The 21,915-nt window shown below is 35.0% G+C and overlaps 1 protein-coding gene across 2 annotated transcripts in view; it reads left to right on the top strand.

Moving 5' to 3' along the window:
* CNTNAP5 (contactin associated protein family member 5) overlaps positions 1–21,915 on the top strand; it is a 934,370-nt gene that overhangs the window by 786,493 nt on the left and 125,962 nt on the right. For both annotated transcript variants that reach the window (XM_069066887.1, XM_069066888.1), the window contains exons 18-19: positions 153–392; positions 16,454–16,681. In XM_069066887.1, coding sequence (XP_068922988.1) covers positions 153–392; positions 16,454–16,681 — 468 coding nt within the window. The remainder of the gene's footprint in view (positions 1–152; positions 393–16,453; positions 16,682–21,915) is intronic.

The raw sequence follows: 21,915 nt of genomic DNA, 5'->3' as shown, positions 1-21,915 counted from the left end.
TCTCTCTCTGTGTCTCTCTGTCTCTCTCTGTCTCTCTGTCTCTCTCTGTCTCTCTGTCTCTCTCTGTCTCTCTGTCTCTCTCTGTCTGTCTCTCTCTCTCTCTCTCTCTCTCTCTCTCTCTCTCTCTCTCTCTCTCTCTCTTTCTCTTTCAGGTGGCACAGCATCAAGACAGAAGGGATTCCTAGGATGTATTCGCTCCTTACATTTAAATGGACAGAAACTTGATCTTGAGGAAAAGGCCAAGGTTACACCTGGCGTCAAGCCTGGATGCCCTGGGCACTGCAGCAGTTACGGCAACCTTTGTCATAATGGAGGAAAGTGTGTAGAGAAGTATAATGGCTACCTCTGTGACTGTACCAACTCTCCATATGAAGGACCCTTTTGTAAAAAAGGTAAGATTCATTCTTATAGTTAATGAGGAGTTAGCATGCAGCAGAAGAGGACCCATTGGGCTCAAATCAGGACACAAAAGTCATGCTCCCACCAAATTGCTGTGTGGTTATAGGCAAATCATTTCATCTTTCTGAGCCTCAATTTACTCAGTTGATACAGAAAGATAAATTAATTGGATAGGCTTAAATTAGGTAGAAGGCATTTTATGAGGAACTGGATGATCAAATACAGGCTGTTAGCACCTACCTGTTTCACTTAATTGTTATCAGGATAAAATGTGATAAGATGAATAAACATATAAGTAATAAAAATGCTGTTACTTATATTTCTTAGGGTTATTTTTTTTAATTTCTGAGTCACCCAGAGTATTTTGCAGCCTGCTATTAACACCCACTTATTAAACATACAAAATGAGACTTACAAGACAATGAAATCTAGTATACAAAAAACTAGGCTGGGAGTCAACTCCCTCTTTCCATTCCCATTGCTGACTATGGTGTAGGACTATTTTTTTTCACATTAGCTAATGTCTATAGTCCTAAATATGAAGTTGGTTATATAGAATCATAGCAGGATTTTTGGTTTGTTTTCTGTTTTTGTTTGAGAACTAGATGTGACATTATAGAACAATTAGTCCAAATTTAGCTTTTTATAGTTAAGGAAACCCAGAGAAATTTTGATTTATCAGAGCCACATAGTGGAACCAAGATCAGAAGTCTACCCTGAGGTCTGATGTTCTTTCCATTCCCCTAAATAATGATGATGATATTGGTGGAGGGGTAGTGAATATTTTTATAGAAATTCAAGATTAGTCAGGTCCCATGGATTTAGAATTTCTCTTAACTTGTTGCACAAATGCAGACTTAGAGTTTATCTGTATATTATCTTTAAGGTAATTGCATTAATGAAAAATGGGCTTTATGGATAAAGGATAAACCAGAATTCAAGGGTATTGATTAAGTGACATAAAGAACAACTATTTCAATTACTTTAAAGCAACATTTATATTCAAACATTTCACAAGCTAATAAAAAGACTGCTCATCAAAAAAGAACCTCCAAGGTCATCTACTCAATACTTTATTCACCTACCTCCTGTAATGCTTAGAATTTGAAAGTAATAAAAATGATTTTATTTGACAATCCTCTATAATTTACTCCATTTCTGAGAGGCAGGCTGAAGAGAGAGCAGGCCTAGAAGTTGGGAAACCTCTGTTAAAGTCTAGTGTTTGATACTTCCAAGCTCTGTGACTCTGGGAAAGTCTCTCAACTTCTCAATAATCTAGCACAGTGATGTCAAACTCCAGTAGAAATGATTGCCAATGAGCTGTATATAAGGATCCCAGGGGAGCCCACATATTAACTTCCATAACCTCACATTAACATTGCTTATGTTTTGTTATTTTTATTTATTTTGTTAAAAATTTCCCAGTTCTGTCTCTCCAGAGATTGCTACAGACTGCAATGCTGAGGATTTGATAACTCTGTTCTAGGTACCTCTCTAAGATTCTGAGTTGTAGAGAAAATGTAGGTCTGCCTTTGAGAGCGGGAATTTTCTCATCAGGGAGTTTTCAATTATCTGTGAAATAACTTGTTAAGTGTGTATGCTATATTTTATGCTTTGCATTAATTCACATCAACTTCTAACTCGTTACCCCCTCCCCATATGATTTGACTTTGTGTAGTATAATAATTTCTGTCAAGTTATGTTGTATTCCTTACAAATATTGTAGAAATGTAAAACAACAGTGTTTTGACCGTTGCATAGAAATTTTTGAAAAAGTCACATCCTGTCCCAGCAGACATAATCTGAGCTATGACAATGAAAACATTCATGGCTTTCTACTAGAACTTTCCTATGAATTACTCTCTCTGAAAAATAAAGATTCTGTTGACAGAATTCTCTGGTTTCCTAGATGTTTCATGTACAGAAGAAATGCTGTACCAAAAGCTGCTTCCAAAGACATATACTAGTGTCATTTCAAGTGATATATACTCAGGTGCTTTGTCCAAATAAATAGTATTGTGGACTTTTCTCCATTTTTCTAGCTTTGTTACTCAGCCCTCTCATAGATCTTATTGTCTTAAATTTAGCTTAATTTTTCTCTGGTTGCTTTCTTCCAAACAACTCTTATTTTTTTTTTCCCCTCTCCATGAAATATATCTTTCACAAGCACATGCGGGTACATCCTTTCTACTCTCCATTTTTTCCCTTTCATCTTTTTTTTAAGTTAAAATAAACATGTGTGTGTTGAATAATTTTCATCTTACTCATTGTTCACTCTTCCTGATAGTTAATAACATACAAATAGCATCCTGCCATTCAGTAATTGATGCGTTCAGGAACTGAACTTTTAAGTGATGGGACAGCAGAAGAGTTTGCTTAGAAATATATAAACTTAGAGTCCAAATCTACTACCCAATTCATAAATCCCCATTATTGTATTTAGTATAAATGGTCATTCAGCTTCTACTTGTAAGCCTCATCCAAAAATCCTCTACTTAATATGGCAGTGCTTTCTATATTCAGGCAAATTTAATGACAATATTCTTCCTTACATGAAGGCAAAATCTGTATTTATATGTATATACTCCAGATTCATAATGACTTCCTTAAAATGTGGCTCCCAGAACTGAACATAATAATACAGTTATTTCTGATCTGACTAGTAGGAATCTTAGCTCCATTCTGGTTCTCTCTCCCTCTGCATGTATGTATATACATGCATGGTTTCTTTGTACTGGATATTGACCAATGAAGGTTTCTTCCTAGAATTATGCTGCTATAAAGTGGAGAACTGGGCCCCTTTTGCCACATCATAAGGCAATTCTAGAAGCAGGGATCTTCCTCCCCACCCACCCCCACCCTTTTTCTTTTCTTTTCTTTTTGTTGTTGCAATTTTACAATATTGTATAGTCTTCAATCTTCTAAGGCTTCAAACATCTCTTGCCCTACCCCAGGTACTTTATGTGAATACCTGTCCTCTACCCTATACTTATATGTTGTTTGGTTGTTGTGTATCTAACCTAAGTGTAAAAATTTACATTTATTCTTTTTAGATTCTAACTCCAGTTCATGATTCTAGCTTATTAAGATTTAGATGAAGTTTTCTTTAATCTAGTATATTAGTTATAACTCCAGATTATGTGATCTAAAAATTCGATAAGCTGACATATGACTTTAGTCATTCATAAGAATGTTAAATGTAATGAAGTTTAAGAACAAAGCTTTACAGCATAATCATCGGGGATCTTCCTCTATGATGAAATCAATTGATTACCCACACTCTTTGAAAATAGTTCTTCAGTAAGTTGAAAACCATCTAATTCTACTATTATTTTATATTTTGACATACACAAAGATATTACTGAAGATCACCAATTATGTTGCTTAAATATTGATACATTATGTCAGTATCATTCCTCTGTTCCAGCTGCCACTCCCCCAATAATAAGTAAATTAATTAAATTAAAATAAGTAAAAAGGAATAAAAAAGGCAAGCCTGGTAGAACAGAGACATGAAGATGTGGGTAGAGTTTTTGAGTCAGCAGGATTCAAATTAAAATACTACTTCAAATACACTTAGGTCCTTAAATCCTGGGGTTTTTGTTTGTTTTTATTTTTCTGGGCCAGAGTTTCATCCGTAAAATGAGCAAATTGAACTCTAAAGTCCCTTTCAACTGTAAATCTAAGATTTTATGATCTCAAGAGATGATCACTTCCTTTTTTAACTAATCAATCCTTCATTAGAGTATTATGATTTTTATAGTGTACCCTTTAAAAAGTATATTTTAGGCAATAATTTGGCTTCAAAGAAGACAACAAAATATCTATGCATGCTTTAAAGACTATTCATTGGTTAGTCTCCCCTCATCACATAATAATATGACTAAACGGTGATTCTTAAAGGTCATTCCCTGAATTTTGCTAAATTTCATGAAAAATCAGATGTTATATTATTACAAATAAATTGACACTTATAAATTGTTTAAGATACATTTTACTACATATATAAATAATCTATTCAGAAAGCAAATAAAAGTTCCTTTTTCTATATAGCATGTGTGTGTGTTCCATAATCTCAAAATATCTTGGATTCACTTTTTTTTTTTAAGCAATCAGGGTTAAGTAACTTGCTCAAGGTTACACAGCCAGTTATTTCTGGGTGTGGTGCTGAGTGTCCGAGCCCGGGATTCGATCTCCAGGTCGTCCTGACACTGGAGCCGGTGCTCTTACTCGCTGTGCTACCTGGCCGCCCCAGGATTCACTTTTTATATATAATTTTTTCCTAATTACATGTACAATTTAACATACGTTAACAAAAATTTGAGTTCCAAATTCTCTCCCTCCCCTTTCACCTATACTTTTATTGAGAATGCAAGCAAGTTGATAGAGGTTATGTATACGTACTCTTGTAGAACATTTATGTAATAGTGAAGTTATGAAAGAGAACATAGACAAAAATAAAAGTATTTCTTTTAAATATGCTTCAGTTTGTATTCAGACAATATCAGTTCTTTCTTTGGAGGTGGATAGCATTTTTTGTCATACATCCTTCCGAATTGTCTTGGATCATTGTGTTGATGAGAATAGCCATTATCACAGCTGATTGTCATTACAATATTTCTGTTATTGTGTACAGTGTTCTGGCTCTGGTCATTTCACTTTACGTCCATTCATGTAAGTCTTTGCATTTTTTTTTTCTGAAAGCATTCTGCTCATCATTTCTTATACCACAATCGTATTCCATCACAATTACTTACCGCAGGTTGTTTGATCATTCCCCATTTCATGGGCATCTGCTCAATTTCCAATTTTTGCTACCACAAAAGATGCTATAAATATTTTCTTTATATATAGATATATTTACTATCTTTAAGGACAGACCTAGTAGTGATATTACTGGGTCACAGGGTATGCATTGTTTTATAATCTTTTATGCATAATTCCAAATTGGTCTCCAGAATGGTTAGCTTAGTTCACAACTTAATTTACAGTGCATTAGTGTCCCAATTTTCCCATATCCCTCCAACATGTATCATTTATATTTTCTTTCCTATTAGCCAATCTGATAGGTGTGGAATCATACATCAGAGTTGTTTTAATTTGAATTTCTCTAATCAATAGTGATTTAGATCATTTTTTTTCATGTTACCATAGAAAGTTTTGATTACTTTGCCTGAAAAGTTCCTCTTCCATATCCTTTGACATTTATATATTGGGGAATGGTAATTGATTTTATTTCATTTGGTTTCAAATTTGACAGTTCTCTATATATTTGAGAAATGAAACCTTTATCAGAGAAACTTGCTATAATTTTTTCACAGTTATGATTACTGTGTATTTTCCTCTATCCTATAATTTCCCTTGTTCATCCAGTCTTCTCTGTCCTTTTACTCTGTGCATCCTCAAACATACTTTACTTTGGAGGATTCTGGGAAGATGGTGAAGTAGGTCAGAAAATTGGAAATTTCTCTCACAAAAGAGATAAAATAGCACCTTAGGGCAAAAAAAATGTGGGGAAGAATCAATAAGAATAGGGGCACAACAGGGTCTTCCTGGGACAGTTTGAGATGATTGGAAGAAAAATTCCAGGAAGAGGTTTGGACTCTGTGAAGAGGAAATACTTCCAGCTGAGGGTCCGCTTTATCAGCAAACAACAAGGTGTTGTTGGTGTGAGTGGCTGACTTGGCCCCAGCTACTGGAAGCTTTACTCTGAGATACTGAGGGGAGTTAGGCCTCTGAGCCCAGGAAGATTAAAAGAACCCCTGCTGAGAAGGAACACTAGACCCAACTGTGCTGTGAAGAGTGGCAGGTGTGAGAAAGAAAGAGCACAGGCCCAATGAGTGGAGAAGCACCGGGCAGAAAGCCCGTGGCTGTGTGCACTTATGGAAGGTTGGAGGTTTGTCTTTGGTTACAGGTTAGAAGGGAGAACTGAACATCTGGGGCAAGAGGCATGGCCCAGAGCTGGAGCTGATTACAATAGTTAAGCTACTACCACTGAAAATATACAGGTAAAGGAGAAACTATAGAAAACTATTATGGGAATAGAGAAGACCAGGGTTCATCTTTAGAAGAGGATATTGAAGTAAAGAAACTCCCAAAGAGTAATGCCAAATGTTCACTTGCCCAAAAAGAATTCTTAGAAGATCTTTAAAAAGACATTAAAAATCAAATTAAAGAGATGGAGGAACAACTAAAACTAAACTAAAACATGAATAAGAATAATAAAAAAAAAACCAACAAGAAGACTGAATAAGGGAAGTCAACCAATTAGAAAAGTAGATCTAGATCCTCAAGGAAGAAAATGATACCTTGAAAACTAGAATCGAGTGAGTTGAAGCCAGTGAAATTATAAGACACCAAGAAATAACTAAACAAAATATGAATGATAAAAAATAGTAGAGAAAATGAAACATAAGAAAAACAATATCCCACCCAAAAGGAAAAAAAATAAATATATAAATAAAAGAAAAATAATATCTTTAGAGAATAGATCAAGAAGAGAACACATGAAAATAATTGGACTACCTGAAAGTTATGATGAAAAATAGAATCTTGACACAATAAGACAAGATATAATTAAAGAAAATTGTCCTGAAACATTAGAACAAGGGTGGAGGGGGGAGTAGAAATAGAAAAAAAAAGTACATCAATCACAACTTTAAAAAGATCCTATGAGGATAACTCATAGGAATATCATAGTCAAATTCTGGAACCCCAAGCTCAAGGATGAAACATTAAAAGCAATAAGAATAAAACAATTTAAATATGATGGTGCCACAATTAGAATATCACAAGACCCATAGTGGAGACATTAAAAGGCTGCAGGTCTTGAAACACTAGCATAGAGCAAAAGAACTGGGGCTCTGACCAAAAATATCATACCCAGGAAAGTTAAGTATAATCCTGAATGAAATAAAATGAATATTTCATCAGCTGTCAGACTTTGAAGACTTTGTTTAAAGAAACACTAAACTTATTAGAAGATTTTACCTACAAGAGTCAAGAGAAATATAAAGTATATACCAAAGACTGATTATAAGGGATTGAATAAAGACAGATTCTTTTTAATAATTGGATAGTACATAATAAAGACTGGGGTAAACCTGATATGAATTTAAAAATTGAAACCATTTAGGAACAGCTAAAAAGAATAATCATTTTATTTACTTTTTTTTTAGAGCAATTGGGTTTAAGTAACTTGCTCAAGGTTACACGGCCAGTTATTTCTGGATGTGGTGCTAAGTATCTGAGCCTGGATTTGATGCCCAGGTCATCCCGACACTAGGGACGGTGCTTGCTGAGCCACCTGGCCACCCCTAAGTAATTGGGGTTAAGTAATTTGCTCAAGGTTACATGGCCAGGTGTTTCTGGGTGGGTGCTAAGTGTCTGAGCCTGGATTCGATCCCAGGTCATCCCGACACTGGGACCGGTGCTCTTACTCGCTACCTGGCTGCCCCAAGAATAATCATTTTATACAAATGAGATGGAAGGGGAAGAATCTATACAGAGGAATTATATGAGGGAGAAGGACTGGAAGTTCTGGTAACCACATATTTTGGTAATGAGTTTTTAAGAGGGAACAATATATTTATATATTCAAAAGAGTACAAGTGTCTTCTTAGTTCAGAAGAAATAAAATAGTTGGGGCATAGTAAGGGGGAGAGTACAAGGGAGGGATCTTTAGAGGGGAAGGTGAGGGAATAGGTAAAAGGGGGGGTATAGAAGGGTGTTAGATTTATGGGAATGGGAGGATAGGGGAGGGATCCTAGGAAGGGGCTAAGTAATAGTAGGGCAAGGTAATGGGTAGAAGTAAAGTAGAGGTGGCAGGAAGGACAGGAAAACAGAGGTATGCACAAACAAAAACAAAAATCAAGAGCAGAATTTATTTGGGAAAGTATATGTCTATATATGTATGTATATAACTATAGCTATAGAGAAACATATCCAAACTTAATTGTAGCCTTCTGGGGGGGGGGAGAAGGAATATAGAAAAAAAAGAACAGAGTAAAAAAGTGTACAGCAGAGAACAAAAGAAAACTTACAGGGAATCAAAGAAAAGATGGACAGTTCTCACCATAAATTATCTCATATATCATACAGGCTTTCTTGAAATGAAAATTTGTGACATATTTTGAATCCTCTCATATTCTGATGTGCACATGACATGTTTTTTTTTCTTTCTTTGTATTTAAGTTCCAATATTTAAGTTTATGATATTTTTTAGTTTCTTTTCTCTATGCTGTATTTGTGTTCTGGCATTTGTGTCTAAAATAAAATGTTAGAAAAAAGTATTTTACTTTGATCACCTTGAAAGTCCCCCCTCCCTGCTTTTTTTGTCAGCTCTATCCCCATCCTTCTCTTTTCTCTTTCCTCTCTTCTTTTCCTATAGTATAAGATATATTTCTGTACCCACCTGAGTATGTATGGTGTGACATCTTTAAGCCAATTCTGATGAAAAGTAAGGTTCAAGCACTTCCCCTAACTTCCCCATCTTTCCCATTAAAGTAAATGATATTTCATTCTTTTTTGTGTCAATTTACATCATTCTAATCTCCCTTTCCACTTCTTCCAATGCAGTCGTCTTTCTGACTCCTTAATTTTATTTATTTTTTTAGATACAATACCGTCATATTAAATTCATACTGCTGCTCTCTATGTATATTCCTTCTAACTGTCCTAATAATGATAAAGATCGTAGGAGTTACATGTATCTTCCCATGTAAGAATGTAAACAATTTAATTTTATTGAATCTTTTTTTTTCTTATTTACCTTTTTATGCTTCCCTGGAGTCATGTATTTGAATGTCAAATGTTTTATTCATCTTTTTTTCTTTACATAAGAAGCTTAAAAGTCCTCTATTTCTTTGAATATCTATTTTTTCCCCTGAACTATTATAATCAGTTTTGTTGGTTAAGTGACTTTTGGCTTTAATCCTAGGTTTTTTGCCCTCTGGAATAACACATTATGAGCCCCTTATCCTTTAATGTAGAAATTGCTAAATTGTGTTTTATCCTGACTGTGGCTACATGATATTTGATTTTTTTTTCCTAGCTGCTTTAAATTCTTTCTCCTTGAAATGGGAAATTTGGAAATTGGCCATAACATTTCTGGCAGTTTTCATATTGGGATTTCTTTCAGGAGGTGATTGGTTGATTCTTTCCATTACTATTTTACCCTCTATTTCTGAAATATCAGAGCAGCTTTCTTTGATAATTTCTTGAAAGGTGATCTCTAGGCTTTTGTTTTGATCATAGCTTTTAAGTAATCCAATAATTATTAAATTCTCTCTCCTTGTTCTATTTTCCCAGTCAGTTGTTTTTCCAATCAGATAGTTCACATTTTTTTCCAATTTTTTAAAATTCTTTTGATTTTATTGTATTGTCTCTTGGTATGTCATGGAGTTATGAGCTTCCTACCTGATTCCAATTTTTAAAGGAACAATTTTCTTCAGTGAGCTTTTGTACCTCCCCCCCTCCCCATTTGACCAGTTTTGCCTTCAAATGAATTCTTTTTTTCATTCTATTTCTGTACATCTTTTTTTCCCTCATGTAACCAATTCTACTTTTTAAATTCTTCTCTTCAGTGAGTTTTTGTATATCTTTTCTACGTTTGGCCACTTTTTCTGTATTTGTTTTGCAATTCTGAATTCTTTGTTGGATTTTTGTGCCTCTTTCACCATTTGGTTTATTCTGTTTTTTTTCAGGTGTTATATTCTTCAGTATTACTTGTGCCTCCTTTTACCAAGTTCCTGATTACATTTTCATGATTTTCTTGCAGAACTGTCATTTCTTTTCCCAGTTTTTACCCTACATTGTTAAAAATTTGATTTTTAAAAATTCTTTCTTTACTCTTCCCGGCATTCTTTTTGGAACCCTGAGCTCGATTCATGTTTTTCTTTGAGGCTGTGAATTTAGCACTTTTGAGTTTGTTGACTTTTCTGAGTGTGTTGTTTTGATCTTCTTTGTCAAACTGATAATTTTCTACGATTAGGTTCTTGTTGTTTATCGCTCACTTTCCACCCAATTTGTTCATTTTTAATTTTATGTTAAGTTTGGGCTCTGATTTTATGGTTGAGGGGTCCCTTTTCCAAACTTCAGGTTTTTTTGTGTAGCTAGTTCTGGATATCTGTAAGATTTCTCTTCTGCCTAGATGGTATGAGATAAAGAGAGGTGTTTATGAGTGCCTACAAGCCCTATAACTGTGACCAGGGTCCAAAATGTACTACAGCCACAAGCTTTCATGTGCTAGTGCTCTCCTTCACCCTGGGCTATTATGTAGGACTGTGACCTAGTACTGTTACCCAGATCTGTGTGTCAGCATTGCACCCAATGCCAGCAAAGGGACCCTTATAATCTCCTTCTGAATGGTTGTCCAAACCCCTTACCATATGTGGATTGAAAGTTCCTGAAGCTACTGCTACAGGTTCAGTAGCTCCTAAAGGCCTGCTGCTGGCTTGCTGAGCGATGTCTACTGGTCTCCACTTCTCCATATTGGGCAGACTTTTCTCGCTAACTTTCTAAGTTGTCTTGTGCTAGAAAATCGTTTTGTTTCATCCTTTTTGGATTCTCCAAAATTAACTTTGGAGCATTATTTAAAGTGGTTTGAAGTGAAATTTGGAAGAGCTAAGGTGAGTCCCTGCCTTTTCTCCCCCATTTTGGTTCCAACCTTCTTGTGCTCACTTTCTTATTATTTATGTCCTCTTTTATAAATGAAAGGTGTGTATTTGAAGATTTCCTAAGTTTCCTTTTAAATTTGAATCCTATGTTGCATCCTTCCTGAACGATCTCCCTTTTTGGGTCTCAGAGTAGTCACTTAGGATACAAGTGTGACTTTCTAGTATTCCCCAACATTTAGGCAACCAAAACTTCAAAGTGAGAGATGTATTTTCTCTTCAGGTTTTCATCTTTCCAACTGACAAACCAATTCCCTCTAAGATTTAGATTCCCTTTGTTGCTTTTCCTGCCATATGAGAGACTAAAAACAATCCACAAAATAATTCACAACTTTGTCAAAAGCTCTTCTTACAGTGGATTAAGTCGATCAATTAATGCCAGGATGGTTGGAATCTCTGTCACTATCACAGCTTGCCTCTGAGTTTGTTTTATTATTAGTTTTGCAAATTGAGAACATTTGATCCATTTCTTTCATCCAGTTTGAGTCTTTGCCAGATACTGTTTTTCTAACCATTTATTTTCATCCATTCAGTCCATCATTTATTTATTAAGCACTGACTAATTACCAGGCACTGTGCAAAGCAATGAGTATTCAAAGAAAGGAAAATGCATGTTCTCACCCTCAAGGAGCTCATACTATATGGGGCAGATGGCATAAAACCCATATAGTCATTGTAAATGAAAGATCACAGAAGGAGGCTGGTTGGGAGGGAAGAGGGACCCTGTGTAAATCCATTTTCAGAAGGAAGGATTTGAACCAAGCGTTGAAAAATAGAAAGAGAAGTTGTGGAGAAGTAAAGAAGGATATCCTGGGAGATAACCAGTGGAAAAGCACAAATAAAGGAATGAAAAATATCTTGTATGGGAAAGATCAGAGAGGCCAGAATTATTGGATTAGAGAGTATATTGATGAGAGTAAACTATATGAAGACTTTAAAGGCAGGAAGGGCCCAGGTTGCGAAGGGCTTTAAAAACCAATGTTCTCTAGTATGTTCTTTTACTCAGTACACACACACACACACACACACACACATGCACGCATGCACGCACACACACACAAACACATAATACAGATGTAAATATTCTGGATCTACACCACAGTTTTTCTCCCTTTCTGTTAGATCTATTTCTTTTGAATGAAAATTACCTTTTATTTCTGTAGTTTTAATCATAATTCCTGTCCTACTTGGTACTGGTAATACTTAAGAAATAATTGTATATTAAAATCATAATTTTACTTTTTAATAGTAATCTATGTATTGGACCCTAAGTACCTGAAACCGTGTTTGTTATTCTTTTTTCAACTATTTTTTCTTATGAATAATCATACTGCTGAATTCTACTATGTACCTGCTATACCACAAAATTTCAAGATATAACACTTTATTTGGGCAGTTTTCTTTGTCTCACTACTGATATTTTCATTCTCAATTTAAAGAGAGGCAAATCTCCAGGGATCATATTCTTTCCAATCCTGAAAAAAATCAACTATCCCTGACTTGAGAGTCTATCATTTTGCTTTCTTAAATAGTAATCTTAACTTCACTTGACAGTCCTGCAATACACATTGTGATCTGTCATTCTTCTATAGTCAGCTTCTCACTTTCCATGTCTTCTTTTGTCTTGAAAATCTCAATCTTAAATGGAAAAAAGATTATAAGTATGTGACCTATAGTTTAAGGAGCTTTAGTTTCATTTTCAAGATGTCATATTCCATACCGTATGAGTTCTTTACTTTATTTTATTTATTATGTGTCATGTATCTCTTTGTTCAACTATGCCTCTTGTTCCCTTCTCAGAATATTATTTTTTTATATCATAAAATATGTACAGTCATAAAGTAAAATGTAGTTATTGGGACATATTTCTTTTTAAGTTCACAGGCCCTAGAATACGAAAACCTTCCCTTTAGTCTCTGATACCTTTTGAGAGTAGGGTTTTGATAAGAGAAAGTATGAAGTCCTCAGCTTTTATGAATGAACATTACTCTAAACCAGAGTGATCTACAATATTGTTTTCCAGTGGGATTCTGGAAACTGAAAAACAATGAGATTAATTATTATTCAAATAAGTGATTGAGGTTAAATCCAGTTTTGCTGAATAGTATAGAGATCTATTCAGATATAAGGCTGTCTTTACATAATGTCTCGAGCACTTCCCCCCCCCCCCAAGATATTCTGGTAGTTCCATTATTTCATATCCCTAAAACTTTCTAATGTCATATGAACATCAGATATTTCCTCTGGAGCCAGATTTATTCAGGCAGGATTCATGTACCCCTTTTTTTGGTCTCTGATAGTCATGATAAAAGCTGTTCTGAGTGCGGAGGTGGGGGGATACCTTAACTGGCCCTCACAATTCCAAGAGGCACCATTTTTTTTGTTTCTTTTTGTATTGTTCTATCACATGGAATACTTGAATCTGATTGCCAGACTGTTGTCATTCTTAAAATCTTTTATCTTAACTGATTGCCAAGTATGCTTGGCCATTGGTCCAACCAAAATGGATGTTTAGAATTTGTTCAAACCATTAACTACAGGCAGAGGAGATCCCTACTATCTAATTTCCACTTATCTTAATACCACTTCATGGTCCAGTCCAAATTACATTTCTTTCATGGGACCTTGACTTATTGCTTCAGGGTTCACTGAACATATGACGGAGTATTTTTTTCATTATTTTTCTTTTTATGTGTACATCTTTTCTCCTTATCTATACTGTATTGGTATACAGACAGGACCTATTTTTGTGCCTCTTTTTATCTCTAAGCTTAGTATATATTCAATGTATTTCTGCCAATGAAAATGATGTTTGTCCTGCAGTAATATAGTCATTAACATAACCTTGCAGTTAGTATGAGTCATTTACCAGCCCATATGTTGGGTTTTTTTTCATTTTCCTTATCTCTTAGACTACTATTGAGGTTTTGTACCCTCATAAAACTTGATCTTCATCAGGAGGTCTCAAACTCTTGGTTTACGTAACTCAAGAAATGAATAGTATTAACTCATAAAAACCCAGCAAGAATCTTAGGTTCAGATTACTAAAAGAATAATAATACAACAAAATGCTCCTCAAATGTAAAACTGAAAAGTACAACTGATCTGTCTTGTCTCTCTCTTCTGGCCAAAAGATGCATATTTGTGGCATTTTTAACTACTTTAAGTACAAAGAAAAATTAAAGAAAACATTTATGATCATGTAATATCTGTGCCTATAGCTAGTTTGCTATTCTTAGTAGATTGCCCTGAAGTAGCCTAAGGTTTTAACAACAACAAAAAAAGGAAGCATCAAATAAAAAAGCCATTATTCAGCTAAGTAGGAGATGGTATCCTACAATGTGGGCAGTTTCCCTGAGGAAATGTACTCAGGGAAATTCTGGAATCTAGCTGATGATAAACCAAAAACTTCTCTTGTCACAGCTTTCCACTGCATGTCTTCATAAGCAAGAGTACTAATACTGTCACACAAATAAAAATGTCAATCACTTTTGTAAATCTTAGTAAAATTGTGTAACATCTCTAATTTTCTAAGAAATATACATAAATATTTAATTTTTTTGCTGCAGATATTTTTACTTTTTTTATAAGAAGTAATAAATATGCCATTACAATATGAAGCAAAAGCTGTATTTAGGCACATTGATGGGAGCAAATAGCAGATAACTTCAAGAGAGAAGTTTGAAAATACATATTTTATACATAAAATGAAAAATTAATAAAGACTTTACTAAGAATTATATGAGGAGTGATCTCCAGGTGTTTGTGTGTGTGTGTGTGTGTGTGTGGCTTTAGGGAAATATTCCATGAACCTAGTTCTGGAGCTCTTTTGTTATTCACTGTGTCCAACTTCTCATGAGCCTATTTTGGAGTGTTCTTGGCAAAGATACTGGATTTTTTTTTATTTCCTTCTCCAACTCATTTTTAACATGTGAGGAAACTGAGGAAAATAAGGTAAAGTGATTTGCCCTGGGTCACACAGCTAGTAAGTGTCTGAGGTCAGTTTTGATCAGCTTTTGAAGATAAGTCTTCCTGACTCCAGACCAGGCACTCTATTCACCATACCACCTAACTGTTCCTCTGAAGCACTAAAGAAACTCAATGATTGTCTAGTTCAACCACTTCCTTTTAAAGAGGACAAAGCTGAGGCCTGGAAAGGTAGTAACTTGCCCAATATCACCCAAGTTTGTATTATCAGAGGTGGGATTTGAATAAAGGTCCTCTGATTCTAGTGTCTGTGCTCTTTCTGCTGAACAACAACTCCTCTTCCCTCCCCAACCTCTTTCTATAGGTGAAATCAAGCCAAACATGGACACAAGGAGTAGTTATGACATACAAAATTCAGTAACTATGTTCAGAAGGTAGAAGAATAGATTCACCTATCAGAGGGTGTTTGCTTTTTTTTTTTTTTTTGAGGGAAGTGAGGGAGCAAAGAGTCATATTCTAAGGCTAATTACCTTTTCATTCTCAGTTCATAGATGTTACATTCTCCTTCCAGAATTTCAGGTGTGGAAGCCAACACAGTAAAGATCCCAGGGCTCCCATCTCACTCATTTACTGTACATTAAGTAAGGCTCTGAATATGTCTACAAGTCATTATTTATACATAAATTTACAGTATGGAGAGCTACTTTATTGGCATCTACATCTTTATTGGAAGTTCTACTTATAGGACTATTTCTTCAAAATTTAATACAGATGGTTGGGGTTCCATGCATATTTTATTGCATACATAACAATTCCATATATACTTAAGGTACTACACAAGTTAATTGTCAGTATCCCATAGATCCTTTTCTGTTTGTTACCATGCTTGGCAACAAACCATAGCCCAATTTGCATGAGTCATAGGATCCTTGCATAATAGACTTAGAGCTGAAGTAGACAGACTTTGGGCATCTGATCTGGCCCTCAGGTTCTCAAATGTTATGGCCCTGCCAATAAGATACATCTCTCATTATTGCATCTAATTTATACGTTTCTCCATTTTCATAGCCAACTCTCCCACATGACAGAGAAATGATAATAATAATCCACCTTTATAAAATACCGTAAGGATTACTAAGCCCTTTCTTTACACTAAACATGAGAGTTTAACAATATGAATATCACTTTCATTTTATAGCTAAAGAAGGTACAGTTCATAGGCATTCGAACACTTGTTCATGGTCACACAGATTTTGTGTCGAAACAGGCCTGTTGACAAGTCCAAATCTCTTTTCATGGCTCCAGCTGATTTCTCAGTACCTTAGTGACCAATTTTAAAGAATTTGCCATTCTTGATATGGTTAATTTAATAGAAAAAGAATATTTATAGAGCATTTATTCTGCATAAAACACTGTAATAACTCCATATATAATGGTCTTCTTTTGTCTTCCAGAGGTTTCTGCAATTTTTGAAGCTGGTACTTCTATAACCTATGTTTTTCAAGAGCCTTATCCTGTGACCAAGAATACAAGTCTTTCCTCCTCAGCCATTTATGTGGATTCTATGCCATCATCTAAGGAGAATATTGCATTTAATTTTTTGACGGGTCAAACACCCAGCCTTCTGCTGTACATTGACTCTTACTCTCAGGACTACTTGGCTGTTCTTCTCTGTAAGAATGGTAAGTGTTAATAATATGGAGTTGGATGGATACCAGCAGAGTGCTAAAACAACAGTAGGTACCCTCTGTATTTCTCTTTAATCCTGATTTAGATTTAGTTCTCTTGATGTTGCCTTGCCAAAAACAAGTAGGAGGCATTAAGCTTTATGGTTCAAAAATTGATATTCAAGCCAACATCGACTTCAGTGCTGAAGTCTCAAGTGCTGCAACCTTAATTTGACTCAACTGTAGAATAGTAATCTTTATTATTTATTCCATACTAGAGCCCATTAAGTGTAAAGGGAAAAAATCATATGAAAAGCTGCAATCTCATGAAGACTTTTGGCTACATATATCTTCTCTTCTTTATTGAAATCTCTCCTCGTGGGGCTTGTTTTTGGGAAAAGAAAAAAAGCTAATGCACACTTAAACTACATTTATACACACACAGTCCCCATCTTGGAAAGTAATAAATACTTGTATATTGTCACTTGTTCTAGATGATATCTGAAATACTATGTTTATTTCTGAGAGCCATATATTGGGGAAAAACTAAGACAAAATAAACTATCTAGAAAAGAAAAGATGACCAAAAATGTGAAGAAGATAAGTAAACTATTTCATAAGAGTAATAAATTGTGCCCATTTACACTTGCCTAAAAGAAATTTGTGGTGTGTTTGCTATTTATAAGATTCTGTCCCAAGCACTGTAGAAGATGAACAGAGAAATATGATATAGAATATGCCCAGAGAAGATGAGACAGTGGGGTTTGTAAAAACATCTATATTCAAATGTTTGGAGAGCTCCTATGTTGAAGATGATTATTGTATCATAAGATCCTAGATTTACAACTAGAAGGGATCTTAGTGCCCAATGAGTCCAAATGACTTATTTGTCAGGGAAAGAAACAAAACCTGGTGTAGGTTAAGTGACTTAAAGAGGATCCCTCATGTAGTAAGCAAGTATCTGAAGCCTGATTGCAGTGTTCATCTTCCTGACTCCAACCACAAAGATGTATCTGTAGAACCATCTAGTTACCTCAGTGACTTTTCCGGAATAGTTCCAGACAACCACATGGTTAGATACTACAAGGAGTGGTGTTATCGTTGTTGTTTTTTCTTAAAACAACAAAGAATGTTCTGATAATTAGAATTGTACAAAAATGGCGTCTCAAATCAAGATCATCATAGCCAGAAGCCTTGAAGGAGAGACTGACTGACCATGTAGCAGAAGGTTTTAAGAGTTGTCTCTTTGCTGAATCATATATTGTAATAGATTAACTTCAAGATCCTTTCTAATTCTACAAATCAATTAGTCTGTCATTATATTAATTTCAAATGTTCATCTTTACCTTCGGATCCACTGCACTTAGCATAGTGATGGGCACATAGTAGGAACTTAATAAAGGATGGTCTATTGGTTTTCTAACTCTTTATTAGGACCTCATATAAATACCTGGGAATGATGGTATAAGGAATTAAGGATTTACATTTGAATCTTGATGGAATTTTTCTCTTACCATTAAATTCTCATTTAAAAGCTAATGCTCTCCCCCACCAGACTATAAATCCCATAAGTTCAGAGACTTTGTTTCATCTATTTTTTTTTGTCTCCCAAGGAATTTATAGAGTGCTTTTCACTGAGGAGGCCCTTAATAAATGTTTGGGAATAATGTCATTGTTTGTAGTGGAGTGAGGGCATCTTTTATAGTACTGGATTATATTATTGGATATATATTACTAGATTATATAATATTGGATAAATATTCCTGGACTCAGAGAAGAATTGGATTTAAATACTGACCATGCCACAGTATGATCTTTTTGTTTGTTTTGTTTTATTTTGTTTTTTGGAGAGGGGAAGATAGGGCAATTGGGGTTAAGTGACTTGCCCAAGGTCACAGAGTTAGTTTTGTATTAAGTGTCTGAGGTAGGATTTGAACTCAGGTCCTCCTGACTCCAGGGCCAGTGCTCTATTCACTGTGCCACCTAGCCACCCCAACCACTGTGTGACCTTGGGAATAGGAATGGACAAGGGCAGGATGACAGGCATGATTATGGACATAGGGATTAGATGAGTTTACTGAAATAGGGAAAACCTAGAAAAGGAGAGTGACTTTCCTATGGTCACCCAGAGAATATGTGCCAGAAGCAATGCCAAAGCCAAGTAAAGCCTTCCTGGATCCAAGGCCAGCTCTTTGTGCACTAGAAGTAATAGCATAATAATACTTAGAGCTAGATTGAGCCATATAGAACATTTAGTCCAATTCCTTATTTGACCATGACCCTTGTCCTGCCAACTTCATGGGGTTCTTTTGAGGAATAGATACGGTGACTCTTGCAAAGTGCTTTGCAAATCATAAATGGCTATATAAACAAAAATAATAAAAATTTAAAAGAAAGCTAATGCTCTTTGAAGTTCTTAAAAAGTTTCTGGAGATAATTCTGTTTTATGTGTTAAGGATGTTTGTCCAGGTGTTTTGATGTTCCTGGTTAAGTAATGAGTAGAAGCAAGGAGTGGTTAGAGTAAATAAAACCTTATAGGATTTGGGGAACAGTTCTTTCTCTTGAGGTTTTTAATGACAGAGATAAATGTTCATTTTTGTTGAGTGTTATAATTGTAGTTCAAACTATATTTAGGTGAATTGACAGGAAGAGTATGAAATTATTTCTAGGCCTTGAATTTTATATACCTGTCTCAGTGTATACTTTCATGGAAACTCTCCCCCATCAAGAACGTATATAGCAAATACTAGCCAACCTGGGATGTTTAAAAAAATATCTTTTTTATTTTCCAACATTTTCTTTTCTAAATATGCATGTCCCCACTTCATTAACCAGAAGATCATCTCTTGTAACAGGGTAAAAAAGAAAATTAAAAAGAAATCCAATCAGCAAAACCAATCCATCAAACAAATCTAACAATGTATTAGTCTCCCAGCTCTTCAAAGAAAGGAAGATAATTTTCTTATCCTATTGAACTGTTTAGTAATTTTAATTTTACAACATTTTATTTTCCCCTTTTCATACAAGTTGTTATTGTCATTGTCTTACATTATTGTGGTTATTGTGCTCATTGTTTGGCCAGACCTACTGACTCATTTTGTAGCAGTCCACATGATTTTTCTACTCTATATAGTCTTTATATTTGTAATTTATTATGCTTCAGTAGTATTGTATTATATTCATGTGCTATAATCTGTTTAATCACTCTCTACTCTTTAGACATCTTCTTGCTTTCCTTCCTTTGCTACTAAAAGTAGTATTATAAATTGTACTGTTATAAATTTTTGAATATATAGGCCTTTTCTATCCTGGTTCTCTGTGAAAAAAAATGCCTTGCCATGGAATCTCTGGGTCAGTAGGATTGGTTATTTTTGGTAATATCTTTAGCATAATTCTAAATTGTGTTTCAGAATGGTCAGAACAATTTATAGCTTTAATGTGTTATGAACTAAGTGTGTCTAGAAAACAGAGACTAATATAATGAGGAGTTATATCAAGTATATCATATGAAGAATAACGAAACGTACTATAAGGATGCTTACTTACTTCTTCACTTCATTCTTTCATTCATTCAGAAACTCTTTAATGGGTATTTGCTATATGTCAGACACTGTGCTAGGCATTGTAAGTATAGAAATCAGATGATCTTTGCACAGAGAAGGAAGTTGATAAACATTTATTAAGTGCCCACTATGTGTTAAGCACTGTGTTAAGTACTGTTGTTACAAAGAAAGGCAGCATATAGTTTCTGCTCCCAAGGACCTAAGAGTCTAATGAAGGAGAAAACATGATAATAACTATTTTTTAACAAATTGGATGCAATGGAAATTGGAAATGATCAACAGAAGGGAAGAACTAGAAGATGAGATTTAGTGAGCTGCCTAAGAGTTGTCTTCAAATTTTGAGAGTAGAGTTTCTAACTCTAAAATATTTCTACTGCTATAGGCAGCTACCTAGGAAGAACCATGGATAACAAAGAATTGGGCCGAGAGTGGGGGATATCTAGAGTTCAAATTCAGTTTCATAAACTTGTTGACTGTGTGACCCTGGGCAAGTCACTTAACCTCTGTTGTCCTCAGTTTCCTTAACTGGAAAATAGCACTCACCTCACAGTACAGTTGTGTGGATCAAATAACGAAAATGTCTATAAACCGTTTGGCACCATGCCTTGCATGCACGCTTTGTTTGTTCCCTTTCCTATGCTTTCAACAACAAAAAAACAAACAAAACTTCGCATTGATACACAAAATTCCAGTAAGTAGAAATGATCTCTTTTAAAAGGCAAATAGTTTGATCTTATTGTTTCCTTTACATCTTCTTGAGGTGAATTAAGCTAAGAGAAGAGATGTTTTGATGAGGCAGAATGGGAAGAGGGAATTAGTCTTGGAGCATAATGTATTTAGGTAAATAGTAGTAGTAGTAGTAGTAGCAGCAGCAGCAGTAGTAGTAATGCATTTACATAACACTCTATGGTTTACAATGTGCTTTCTTCACCACAAACCTATGAGGTGGCAGAAGTATTATTATTCTCATTTTGCACAAAAGGAAACTGAGGCTCAAATTGGTGAAATTATTTGTCTGATGTCACACAACTGTTAAAAGTCTAATCCAGGACCTTAATTCTAGGCTTCTGGCTCTCAAGCTATACTGTAGTGTGACTGAGGTGATAAACTGAGACTTTGGTGGTATGGGGACCTTTTTAGCCTGGTGGGTAGGATAGAGGGAGTGATAAGAAGTGAGAGGAGGGAAAAAATGTGAAAAGCACATTAAAGACAAACTTCACTTGATAATTTTGACCTGAGCCATCCCTGTTGTCCTCAAAGTCCCTAGGTACTTGTGAGTACAAGTAAAGTGTTTTATTGACTGTATGTGATTTTTGTTTCTACATACTTTACATAATCTATGAAAAGACTTTCACAGAAATCAGTTTCATTTTGTTCTCTTTCATCATCTGTCCCTCTTGTTTTCTTGATGGTAAAGATAAGAGTCGAAATTAGTCCATATGTTCCAAGAACACTATTTAACAACATACCATCTTAGCATAGAAGCAGGACCAGAATTTTGTTTTACTTTAGTATAGACATTACTCAGACATTATTTAACCTCCCACTTTATTTCAGCCTTTTATTTATATCAATAGTATTAACACATACATTTACAAGACACCCTGTCTACCTTTACAATCATGAGTACATTGGTAAAAATAATGATGAATGGAGGCATTTTCCATTTTTAACACACCTGGCACT

Source organism: Petaurus breviceps, unplaced genomic scaffold (assembly GCF_028583685.1).
Source record: "Petaurus breviceps papuanus isolate PSGF00001 unplaced genomic scaffold, PetGlider_PUasm1.0 90731, whole genome shotgun sequence".
NCBI classification, from domain to species: Eukaryota; Metazoa; Chordata; class Mammalia; order Diprotodontia; family Petauridae; genus Petaurus; species Petaurus breviceps.
This window is presented reverse-complemented; position numbering and strand designations above follow the sequence as displayed.